Source organism: Diabrotica virgifera, chromosome 4 (assembly GCF_917563875.1).
Source record: "Diabrotica virgifera virgifera chromosome 4, PGI_DIABVI_V3a".
Taxonomy (NCBI): domain Eukaryota; kingdom Metazoa; phylum Arthropoda; class Insecta; order Coleoptera; family Chrysomelidae; genus Diabrotica; species Diabrotica virgifera.
In genome coordinates this window covers 120,628,449-120,642,206 of record NC_065446.1, presented here as the reverse complement: position 1 = coordinate 120,642,206, position 13,758 = coordinate 120,628,449, and the positions used below count along the sequence as shown (strand labels likewise).

At 32.7% G+C, this 13,758-nt stretch overlaps 1 protein-coding gene across 2 annotated transcripts in view; it reads right to left on the bottom strand.

The window, feature by feature from the left end:
* LOC114338490 (uncharacterized) overlaps nucleotides 1-13,758 on the bottom strand; it is a 291,422-nt gene that overhangs the window by 186,135 nt on the left and 91,529 nt on the right. For both annotated transcript variants that reach the window (XM_050649598.1, XM_050649599.1), the window contains exon 2: nucleotides 11,974-12,221. In XM_050649598.1, coding sequence (XP_050505555.1) covers nucleotides 11,974-12,221 — 248 coding nt within the window. The remainder of the gene's footprint in view (nucleotides 1-11,973; nucleotides 12,222-13,758) is intronic.

Below are 13,758 nucleotides of genomic sequence, written 5' to 3'. Positions count from 1 at the left end.
GCCTTTATACAATATTGAAATTAAAACCCAACTATAGCCCCAGGTTTTCTTAATGTTCTGTTTGTTATTCATTCGCTTATGTTGGATAATAAAAAAGTTAGGGACTTTAACAATTAAACATGTTCTTTATCAATACATGGTGTTTCTAAATAAGTGCGACAAACTTTAAGGGGTAATTCTGCATGAAAAAATAATGATCGTTTACTTGATAAAGCTATGTCCGCAAATGCTTGCAAATATAAAATATTTTGCCAAACGATCATTATTTTTTCATGCAGAAATTACCCCTTAAAATTTGTCGCACTTATATTTAGAAACACCTGTATCGATAAAGAACATGGCTAGTTGTTAAAGTCCTTAACTTTTTTATTATCCAACGCAAGCGAATGAATAAAAAAACAGAATGTTAATAAAACCTGGAGCTATAGTTAGGCTTTAATTTAAATATTTTATAAAGGCTAGAATATTCCACAGGGTGTTGTGAAAATTGAGAAAAAAACCCAGTTTGATTGGTACACCCGGTATACAATGAAAACTTACCTGTCTATCAACAATGTTATCATAGCTATATTGTTAAATAATAAGGCTATAACATATTAAAAACATTACTTAAATCGGACCAAAGGTTTGGGAGATACAAGACATCAAAAATTACCCATTTTTTTAGGGTGCCCGTTTTTCGTGCCGGTGAGTGTAGATTAAATTAGAAGTTCATTGTAAAAAAGGAAGTAAACAAAAACACGAGAAAAATGAATTTATATAAGTAAATAGGTAAGTAAATATTATAGATTGAAATAAGTACAGAAAATATATAATTATAGAGATATATAATCACTTGTTGTACCTTCATTTAAGGCTAACTTTAAAAGTAAAGCAGATCTGCTATTATTCATGTTTAAAAACAAAAGGTACACAAAACACTAAGTACGATTAGGACCGCGAATCTACAACAGATAAATGTCTGGAAACCGTTACACAGGGTTGCCAAAAAACGGAAGTCACACCGAGCGGTGTGGTATACGGAAGACGCTACGCGTTGTGTACATAACCTGTATAGTAGCACGGGAGCGACACTAGCGCTGGTGATATACCGTCGAACTAAAATCTGATCTTATGAGTATGTTAGATACGATATGACTTCCAGCGAAATTTTTAATATAAGCCTTCTGATACCATCTAGTAGCCAAATTCGTAAAAATATAGGCAAAACGTTGTGACTTCCGAAATCGGAAGTCATAACGGTATATATGAAGTAACAACGTATTACGAGAATCTACTTTGGAAGTCACATGGATACATGTATCAATATATATATATATATATATATATATATATATATATATATATATATATATATATATATATATATATATATATATATATATTGATAAGGGGTACCTTGTCGCCTCAGAAACGGTGAATCGGTAGACGTTGTCGCCTCATATATGACGTTGTCGCCTCACTTTGGTGAGGCGACAACGTTTTGGGCTGAAAATTTCAGGACAGCTTCCCAACCACCTTATGAGTCGATGTGCAAAAAATAGTTTTGAGGTGACAACGTACCCCTTTTCACTATTTTTTGGTTCGTTAGTTCGGCAGTATATCACTGGCGCTAGTATCGGCATTGCAGCAGTGACTGGCTGTATGTTGTCGCCTCAGCATATAAATTCTACTTTTTGTTTAACAACCGGTACCTTGTTGCCTCAGATTTTGGCAACGTCGCTTTCAGTTTGCATTGGGTATTAGGTCGTGAAATATAAAAATATGCGCCGTCGGTACCGTAACAAGTCAGCTAAAAACTTTATGATATAAGTTGCAGCTTACGATTTAAAATTGTTGCCCTTATACAGGGTGTCTAGAAACTCTACCGACAAACGAAAAAAGAAGATTCCTCAGATAATTTTAAGATAATTTAACCCAATTCACTTAGTCTGAAAATGCTTCCTAAGGGAGCTAGAGCTCTTTGAAGATGGCGTCTTGTAATTAGTTTTTCTTAAATAGCGCCAGAATTAGAAAAACGAAAATTATTACGCATATTTATCATCCAGATATAAATCCATTCCATTCATTGTGGATTTCCAGTACCGGTCATAGGCGCCCGTTTTGGGTACGGCAACGGTTATTTTATCCCATACCTTTTTTATTTAATTTTTAAGCATTTTTGACTATGGATTATTAAATTGTGAATTATTCTAGTATTAATAGGTACTCTTGCTTTAAGTCCATAGAATATACAATTTTCTAGAAACATCGATTTTAAAATTTTTCGTTTCTTGAATTAAAAAAAAATTAAAAAAAAACTATTTAGAAAACGAAAACTGGTACGTTTGTTTATATCCCATATCGTCTGTTTTGGGTAGGTCAACGGTTATTTTATCGCATAACTTTTTGTCTTTCATTTTTAAGCATTTTTGACACTAGTTTATTAAATTATGAGGTATTCTGTTACTCTTGCTTCAAGTTGGTAAAATACACCGTTTTTTTTAATTCTTTTCAAATTCAAAAAACGAAAAATTTTCAAATAAATTTTTCTAGAAATCGATGTGTCCTACCGAATTAAAGCAAGAGTATCTTTTAATTCTAGAATACCTCATAATTTAAAAATCCAGAGTCAAAAATACTTAAACGCTAAAGACAAAAAGTAATGCTATAAAATAACCGTTGCCCTACCCAAAATGGACGCCTATGACCGGTACTAAAAATTCATAATGGATGGAATCGATTTATCCCTGGAAGATGAATAGGCTTACCAAATTTCGTTTTTCTAAATAGAAGCGTTTTGGAGGTATTTAAGAAAAACTAATTACTATATGCCATCTTCCAAGAGCTCTAGCTCCCTTAGGAAACATTTTCGGACTAGGTGAATTGCGTTAAATTGTCTTAGGAAAATATCTGAGGAATCGCCTGTTTTCGTTTGTAGGTAGAGTTTCTGGACACCCTGTATAAACAAGTTCTATAACAGAGAGAGCATTCCGGAATAAAAATATGTTAGCTGGTCGCATAGGAATTAATAAAAATTACAAACAGAATATTAGTAATCATGGAGCGTATGTAATACTTAAGTAGTTATTATAATATTATATGGAACTGAACAAGTCTATGCCCCAAAGGATCATGAAGACGAAAGGATAGGAAAATTCTAACCAGTCATTAATTTAATCCTCAAAAATAAAAAATTCATTATATTATGTGACTTTATTACAAAAGTAAGAACATAAATGATTTTTTCTGTAGCAGCAGTAGGAAAAAAAATAACAGTTATGACAAAGGATAAACACTGATATACCTACTATCGAAATTACAGAAAGTTGAAAAACACTAAAATGAACCTGAATGGCTTAACACAAATAAAAAAAACTATATAAAACCAAAATAAATATCTTTATGTGGGTCACATGCAAACGGGAGTCAATCTAAGTAAATTTCGTATAGGAATTTATCATTGAACAGTAATAGCAACAGTTTCAAAAATCTCAAAAATGAAACAACAAAACACTATCCAACATCAGAAGTTTGCTACTTCTGCTCTGAAAGAAAAACCCGTATTCTGACATTAAAATGTTTGAATAGAAATGACAACAGTAATATTTCAAGCAAAAAAAATATAGGACGATAAAATGAGAAACTAACAAAAATAAATTGACAAGACATGAAACGAAAAAAATAACTGAAAATAAGATCTTGATAGATGGCGATGTAAAGAAAACACGGGAAATACATATCATCGAAGTACCCTTATTTTATTATTTATTTTATTTACCATTGATATTGCTCACCAGATTAATATCCTTATAGGTAATTTGCATGTTTGTGCTTATTTGTTTACGATTTTTTCTAGCCCTTCAACTGATGCGTTATCTTTCCTGATCCTCATATATTTAGGTTCCTTAATATTAGGATTCAGTCCATAACGCTGACTCACTTCTGTAACTTTATTGATTATGTCTTGTAAGCCTTCTAGCTAGACTATTAGCAAATGACGGTATCATGCACCCGTTTATAAACGACATAACAGAATTTGCAAGCAAAAAACCGTGGTGGTTCCAGTAATAATTACGTTTCTGAATCGCAAACCCTTACAGCATGTGTATATGTGTAATGGATCCAAAAAACGTTGTCCCCAAATTAAATGTTAAGGAACAAGAGTCTTCTACAAAACGAAAGATGTATAGCATTTACATTTACGTTAATTTTGATAATTCTTACTTAAAAAACCATAAGAGAGAGGGTATAAACTATGCATGTAGTGGAAGAATGCGAACCCTCTCTATATTTATTATTAAGTATAGAACGATGGTAAATAATAATACGATTGCTTTAAAGCATATTTTAAGACCCAAAAATTTTGACGATCTCAAGTGCTCCAAGAGTTTTATATGTCAAAAATGAATAACCATTTTCAATTTCGTTGCAACGCGAAACTACAGGCGCATCATATTCTAGTCCAATCAGAGAGCGCTGCAAGCGCCTCTACAGGTTTCGAAACTTATTAGTCTCTCATCAGGAGGCACATATGCTGCTCTCTCTGACCCAACTAGGACAAACCCCGGCGTGCAGTCACGAATTGCAACGAACGAAATGGCTGGGATGCCCTAGCGGCAACTGCTAGCAAAAGACTAAGTTTTCAAACTAATAGCACATAAAACAACACCAAAAATGTTGCTCCACATCCTACCAGATTGAAAACAATGGGAACCTTCTCTGGTTATACCTTTGAGGCTTCTAAAATTTGCAAGCCATAACGGATGCTGAGACTAAAGAAGATGAGGGAATTTTACAATTTATAATTCACGTCTCATCTGCTCAGCGAGGTAAAGTTCCAACGAGAATGGTTCCCTTCGTACTCCAATCAGAGTAAACATGTAAATCAAAAATTAATAAGCATTTTCAATTTCGTTGCAACACGAAACTACTTAGTCTTTAAGTTTTATATGTATACAATAGTTTTAAAAAGACCTTCAGTTCTCCTACTCGTATTACCGCGTTGCACTTGGGTACGTACCTAAAACTATGTTGCTATGAACACCTCCATTTAATACTAAAAGAATCAGCTGATTTTACGTGTACAACAGAAAGACAAATACAGGAATTGGCCAAGGGCTATAAATACATAATTTGAAAACGTTGCTGACAAATCGTTGGAGTTTGGAAATTACTTCTCTCGCTAACAAAGATATTGAAGAACAAAAATTGCCAAAGCTAGTACCACTAAGTGATATTAAAATATTTTGAGACGAAAGTATTAAAATTGCTGTGAAGTGTCAGAAGACGTTTGAGAGCAATATTGATAATGTTGAAACATAAAAATTTAGTTAACTATGCTCTAGCATTAGCCATTATTTTTAACAGAAGACGAATAGGTGATGTTCAGTATTTAAAAATTCAGCAATCTAGTAACGAAAGATAAACGGATTTTAGTGATTTTGAAAATGTTTTAACTGAAGGAGAAAAGGCACTTACGGGAGGACACAAAATTCCAGTGTGTTCTGGTAAAGGTTCTTGAGCTGTTGTTATTTTACTTCCAAAAATGTTGCAAGGTTTCATAGAAACTTTAATAAAACATAGACATAAATACATGTCTGACGTCGTCCGACGTTAATAACTATATGTTTGCAGTTCCAGGCAGTAAGCTAAAATGGGACAAAGGGGATGTTTCGATCCGTAAATTGACAAGCAAAATGATTTTAACAAACTCTGAAGCTATATCAAGCAACAAATTACGCAAAAATATTGCAACAGTAGCACAAATTTTAAGTACGTCCAAAAATTAAACCTAAAGAATTTGTCAAGTTTATGAGGCATGACGAAAAAATGCATGATGAATGTTATGAATTACCTGCTGACATTTACCAAACCGTAAAATCGTCAAAATTTTTAATAGTAATGGAAAGGGATTCTCTTCCTTTAGAATATAAAAGAAAATTGCTTGAAGAACTAGATTTTCACCACGATTGAGAAAAATGCGGAAGAAAATAAAAAAAGCAATCTTCAAAATACGAATATTAATTTTCCAAGTATTGCAGGTATGCAAAAAGTTAAAAAAAGTAAAGCGATGGTTGCAAAAGATAACGTTCTGGCTCAAACAAGTAAAGAATTTAAAACGGACAGTGACAATTGGTACTATCCAAATAAAAAAACTACTCAAAGCATCAAAAAACCAAGCAAGGGAAGATTCCGAGTGCGATTCATATGTGCCTCCACAAAGAAGAAATATTAAAAAACAAACCTTTTAAGAGAACACTTTTCAAATTATATTCAAGATGGCGTATATCCATCTAGATTAAAAGATGAATTCCAATATTATAAAATCAAAAATTCAACATCTTATAAAAATAAAATATATATGGCATATATAAGTTTTTTATATGATGCTTAAGTGAAAATATAGAAATATGTTTTTTTACTTTTTGTTGCTATTTTTATAATTTTTTTTATTCATAGATATAATAAACATCTAACTAACCATTAAAGGGTTTGACATTTAAACAAAACATAATGAAATCATTTTTGTAGAAGAAAAAAATTAAATAGGTACCTAAAAACCTAGTTTTGAGATTAGGATAAAAAGACCACTACACAAATTGTAGATTTTTTATCGCCCACAGCTTTTGCGTTGAATTTTTTTAAACGATGCAATGTTTAGCCAGAAATTTCAGAAAACCATTTTCGCCCTTAAAACCACCCCACCTTCACCACCTTATGGATTATTTTCGTAGACTTTGCTGTAAGAATACGTTTTGTTGGAACATTTTTACAGCTATGTATACTAGTTCACTGATTTTTAATTAAAATTTTTAAATAAACCGTTGACACTTTTTTCTGTGAGATAACATGTTTTTGTGTGAGGTAACATGTTTACTGCAAATAATAAATTATATCGTTAAGAGCCTTCATAATTTTACTGTATAAGAGCAATAATTCACACAAAATAACTTGGCTTAGCTTAATTTATTGCAAAATACTAGCTTTGGAATATCTACTAATAAATTTTTTTAAACATATAATCCAAACAAACCATATTCATATCTTAAGCTTATTTAAAATATCAAAAATAACCATCCTTTATTTTTAATGTAATCAACAATAGAACATGTGAACAAATTCCCACTATTTCTTTACCTACATCCGTAATAAATACCTATACTACCTCTCGCTGTGCACCAAAGTTCGACCCACTCAATCCTTTATTCATTTTCGATAATATTTGGCAACGCCGTCTGAGGCAACAACGTACCGGCTTTCATTCTTAGTCATATATAGTTGTGAGGCGACAGCGCATTGGATTTAATCGTAAATTTATATATAAAAAAAACATTTAAAATCGTTTCCCCTCTTTAGAGATTCTTAATTAGAAAGTTCCCCTCATTGTATATATGCATATATTTTTTGAAAAAAAGAACTACAAAAGGGTGAGGCGAGGTCGTCATAGTTTTCACCGCGAGGCGACAACGTACCTTTTATCGATATATATATATATATATATATATATATATATATATATATATATATATATATATATATATATATATATATATATATATATATATATATATATATATATATATATAGTAATGTTTGAATAACGGCAATTTGGTCAGTTGAAAGAAAACTCTATTTGTTTTAAGTCTCAATATTTTGCCGTTATTCAAACATTACTATTTAACACAGTACGGTCTATAATATTTGTACAAATTATATTTATATATATATACATTTAAATTTAATACCTTAGGGCATTATATAATATCATACTAACTGACTTCGAAATCATGTCATTATTTGTCAAATAATATACCAGTCGGACATTAAAATAATTATCCCACACGTTTATTAACCATTTCAACACCGATTTACACCTTGCTTCGGCTCGACAAAGATTTTACCAGAGTCTACTTATCAACCACTACAGAAGCTGGTTCCCGTCTTGTGTGAAGGACAAGAGATATTCACCAGGTCCATTTAACCACTGGTAAAGCGTTCTGCACACAAAGATTATATCGGTTTTAATTACTTGCATTGCTAAAAATTAATTTTTTTATTGTCAAACAAAGCTATAAACAAATAGTGTTTTAATGCATGCTACGTAGAAATAGCCTGTTTGTCGGCGAGCCTACTCGTTCGATTTTAAATGAGAGATGCATTGAAAATATCACTCAAGCAGTATGTGTTTATAGCTTTGTTTAACAATAAAAAAATAATTTTTAGCAATACAAATAATCAAAGCCGGTATAATTTGACTTGAAGTTCAACTGCGTTTATCGAAAAACTGCGAAAACTATGCATCCTACGAAAAAACGTGTAACAATATTTTTTGCTTAGAATGACCCAAAAAATACAAAAAAAATGTTTTGTTTCGCGAAAAATCGCTGTTATGTAATTCCGCAAGTTCTTTGTTTATAACAATATTATCGACATCCGGATCAACTGTTACCCAAAAAATTCGTGTTCTACGGGTCAAAATACATAAAAAAAAAACTTGGGTAAGTTCATCCGAATGAAGGATGCCGTTGTACCCCCTTGGCGACAGGGCTAAATATTTAATCGCTACGATTGAAAATTGATTGATTTTATGTGATTTTAATGGATAGTCGATATAAATGGTTTAATGTCCAAAAAACACGAAAACATTTAATGATAGGTACCTACGATAGATTATTTTTAGAACGTAAACAATATTAGGTACCAATGCAATCACTGATGTAGTTTCGGCACTTACGACGTTTAGGTACTGACCGGCGATTAACTAAATATCTCCATCGCTAGCGATGAACAGGAAAATGGATGATAAGAGTTGTTTTGACTGTATACCCACATTTGAATTTAAAAATTATTTAATTAAAAGTATAAGCGTTGAAGTATAGGGGTTGAAGGACCAGAATGTTAGCGCACAGAATTTAGATTTGATTGTTTCCTTCGTGAACTGTAGTTTTAGGTGTGCTAATGTATTTTCGTGCACTAACATACAAACTGAATAAGAATATATAAAATTATGTTCCGTTAAACACACAACTGATATAAAAAATGATACTCACCTTTTTTGTTCTCTTCTTAATCTGGGGCCCCAATCAGCTCTGCACATTCTCTTACACCAACTCAGAAACTTAACGATGTTTGTACCACGCCGATTATTGATTTATTTTTAAAATTCTATTACTCGCGGGTCGCGGACGGTAAAGCGCTGGTTTCCTCGAAAGCGGTGCCGACAACCTCCGATCGTAACACTGCGATGAATGACATCATAAAAAACTGTACCATGCAAAATAATAGCGTTGGTTTCCAAGGATGCGTTGGAAGCCACCGCTTGCTGAGCTTGCACATTCCATTGCCCCAGTGAAGAACCTTGAATTTTTCACCGTAATCTGACGTAATTCATCGTAGTGCTACGGTCGCTGTTTGTCGGTGCCGCTTTCGAGGAAACCCAGGCTTAAAGATGTCTGTTGTTCGCCATTTTTCGAATATCTATTACTGGTACTGTCCTTCTTGCGCTTATGCGCAACAACGGTTCTTTCGTACCCTGCGTAGGTAGAAGTAGAGCTGTGTGTTTTTGAAGTTTAATTTAAATTTTTAGCGGAAAAAGTGGTTTGCGTTAACAGACGAGATTGGTCATCTCTCCTATAACGCTACAGCCGAAGTCGGGCACTGACCTCCCACAGCATCCGCCTCCAAATATCGCTGTCTCTGGCTGCTCTCCTCCAGTTGTCCACCCTCAATATCTCTTTAGCATCGGTTCTCACTTCGTCTATCCACCTCTTCCTTGGTCTTTCTACTAGCCGACGTCCCACCATAGTTCTGCTTAACCTTCTAGTTGTTCTGGCGTTATCCATTATTATAAAGTGACCTGCCCATCGCAGCGCATTAATACTTTTGAAAGAGATACATTAATCTGCATAACTCTAGCTTCTCCTAAGTCGTCTGTTATGAAAACAATGTCATCGGCATATCGGGGATGATTTGATATCTTTCCATCGATGTTAATATCGTTTGAATCCCATTTCAATCGTTTAAATTCGTACTCAATGACTGTTTAGCGACAAGGTATGTATGAAAGATATAGAAATGCAAATAGCACGGGAAAACAAGCCACGAAAACACTCCGTGGAGTTATATAGAATAACACACTAACCATAAAAATAAAAGAGATCTTTTAGAGTATCATGCTGATAACTACACAAAACAAATTAAGAACAGTTAAATTGGACTTTATGAGAAGCTGTCTACAAAAGAAGATGTCTACAAATCACCAAAGAGGATAGAATAAGAACAGAGAAAATATAAAACAAAATCGAAGTAGAATACCCAAGTGCAAAAAATTGCAGAACCGAACCATGCAGTGGTACGGGTACGGATATGTACAAATAATGACAGCAAAAGTGGCCAAAAAGAATTTTGGACTGGAAGCGAGTCCTGAAAAAGATAGAGAGTAAGACCTGATATAAGATGGAAAACGTACATTGGAAATGCTACGATAGATAAAGATCCCAGAACAAAGTCGAACAATAACAAAAAAAATTAAGATTAAAAAATTTTTAGTGTTAATCTATAAATGTTTTACAAACTCTAGCATCGCAGTAAAACAACTTGTAAGTAGTAGGTATAATTTAATAAAATGCAAAAAATCCCAATGGATTGCATAAAATATGTTCAGAACAAACGTTTTCGGACCTATCAGTCCATCATCAGTGAACTTGTATTATAATAGTTATTATAATGAATTATAATTATTATAATTCAATCTACATTCTAAAGTAGTAAAATTGAAATGGCTTAACGCCGATGTTGGTGGATAACCTCCGGCAACATGATGAAACCCTCTAGGGAAACTTTACACAACCATCTTGAGCCACCAATGTCTGCCAAGTCACTTGTCTAGTTAGCAAGTATACGAGTTCACTGATGATGGACTGATAGGTCCGAAAGCGTTCGTTCTGAACATATTTTATGCAATCCATTGGGATTTTTTAGCATTTCATTAAATTATACCTACTACTTATGGATGCGCTGTCCCGGCCAGACAGCAATCTTACACTTTTGGCCAAGAAACGCATAAGCGCCCAATACTCCACAAGGAGGGATGGAATGAGAGAGATACCTACTACTCAGAAGTTGGTTTATTTCGATGATAAAGTGTATTTATCTATATGGTATAGAGTTATACATCCAATCCAAGGAACTATCACTTTTTAGTTTATAGATGTTTTTCAGAACATTTTCAATTTCTCTGCAACCTCAAAATGCAGCAGAATTATATTCTAGTTAAATCGGAGAGTGCAGGAAGAGTATATACCGGTTTCCGGGCTTTTCTGCTTCATCACCAGTAGCTCCATATCCTCTTCTCTCCGATGCAACCAGATACCTCGATGTGCGCCTTCCCAGATTGCAAAGAAAGAAATGTCACGGATATCCTAGCGACATCTGCTAAGAAACAAACTAAGTTCTCAATCCAGTAGTACAGAAAACGACAATAAATATCGTTCCCATACCACTAGATTGATAACAGATGGAAACTCTCAGATTTCTACCTCCGCGGCTTTCAAAAATTATAAGCCATACGGGTGCCGAGACGAAAATTAAGATGAGGGAACTTTAAATAATTCACGTCCCATCTGCTCAGCGTGGTAAGTTCCAACGAGAAGGTTTCCTACAATATACATTAATTATACTGCGTGTCACAGAGCGCTTCAAAGTACATAATTACACCTCGCGGGCTGATCACAACTTTTAAATATATACATATTACAAAATCAATGTTTTTAACATTTATAGAGACAATTAGTTAAATTCTTGGATATCATTATGCTCTTACTTTTTCTGCGATATATGAAAAAATTCATATAAATGTGCTCTTGCTGTTTGTAAAATTTCTATATTCACCATTCATGCGACATTTCAGTTTGATTATAACAGGCAGATACGTATTACTGAATAACAAACTATAGTTTAAAGCTTATTACATATATTTAAGTGTTCACTTACATTATGCATCGCAAATATCTCTAGCCTAGGATACCTAGAATCGTCACACTGCTCTCTGAGTAATAGTGAAATATATTTATAAATCAATTGCATACTTTTTCCAAATTCACTAGCATTGAGGATCCCACTTACTCCAGTGCTGCTACTGTCAAAACCACTATCAATAGTATCAATATGCGTGTAAATAGGATCAATATGAAATTTCTGCATGTCAAGAGGTTCAATAAACTTCTGCGTAAAGCTGCATCCTGAAATAAAAGGCACATATAAATTTTTTGGTCCTTATAGAGATAAAAATTCCTTATACTCCAACTCCGCTCAACGGTAGCGAAAATAAGATATTACTTTCGATTTCTATCCTAATGCATCGATTTTGATGAAATTTTGCGAATTGGCCCTCCTAAATAAAAATCTACTGTACGCCGACATATGCTTATTATTTTTAGGAGTGAAAACTACTATTTATTCCCAAAATTTAATAAAACTCTCCTTAGAAATCATCCCTTTTGATAACAAGTGTAATAAAAGGGATTTACTAATAGTTTTAATTAATTTAATAGCTAATTTAAATAAATTTTTATCGTTAATTTGGGTCAATGTTATTTTTCGTTTTTTTATTTTTCAACCCTTAAAAACAAACCCTATCCTTGTAAAATAAAAAAAAAATTAAAAAACTCAGGGGAGTGAAGACAGAAGTGAAAACTTCTTACGAAGCAACCGTCTTCGGGTACACACTCTATCTCTCCTCCAACCATTATAACTTCGGTCGATCTTATACGCAATTCAACCTATAGTATATAAACTACTAATATCTCGACGTGTTGATAACAATCACGAGATCAATACCTATATACATATATACGCATTTGGTGCGTCCTATACTATTTATACAGCGTGTCTACTTGAGTTGGAAACATATGGGAAACTTTTTTATTATTAATTTTACGAAAAAAAGTTATTCTTTATAAAAAGTTCTGCATGCCCCAAAACCTAAGATTCAATCATCAGATATCAAATTTTCTGAATATTATACGAGGTATGTCAAAAAATATGAACTTCGTTCAAGAGTAAAGTACCTTTATTTCTCTCAATATCGAAAATGCTTATTCTGAAAAGTTGTTTGGAAATAAAAACTAAGCTCAAATATGCAATTACATGCTTCTAATTGGAAAAAAATATTTTCCAAATTTTTCTCAAATTTATCGATACTAACTTCGTTTTGATTCATTACACATACGATAACTCTTTTATTATTACCTTTACGAAAAAAAGGTATTCTTTATAAAAAGCTCTGTAGGTCATAAGGCCGAAGATGCAACCAACAGATATCACATTTTATTAATTTTATACGAGTTATGTCAAAAAATATGAATTTCACTCAAGAAAGTACCTTTATTTTTCACAATATTGAAAACAGTTATTTAAAAAAGTTGTTTAGAACTAAAAACTATGTGTCAATATGCAATTACATCCTTCTAATTGAAATACTGTGAAATATAAAGGTGCTATAATATTGAGCGAATTTCATATTTTTTGACACACCTCGTATAAAATTAATAAAAGTTGATATATCATGGTTGTGTCTTAGATTTTAGACCATGCAAAGCTTTTTACGAAGAATAACTTTTTTTCGTAAAATGAATAATAAACGAGTTATCATATTTGTAATAATTAAAAACAATGTTGGGTATCCTTAAATTTGAGAAAAAAATTTTTTTTTCAATAAGAAGCATGTAATTGCACATTTGATCTTAGTTTTTAATTCCAAACAACTTTTTATCATAA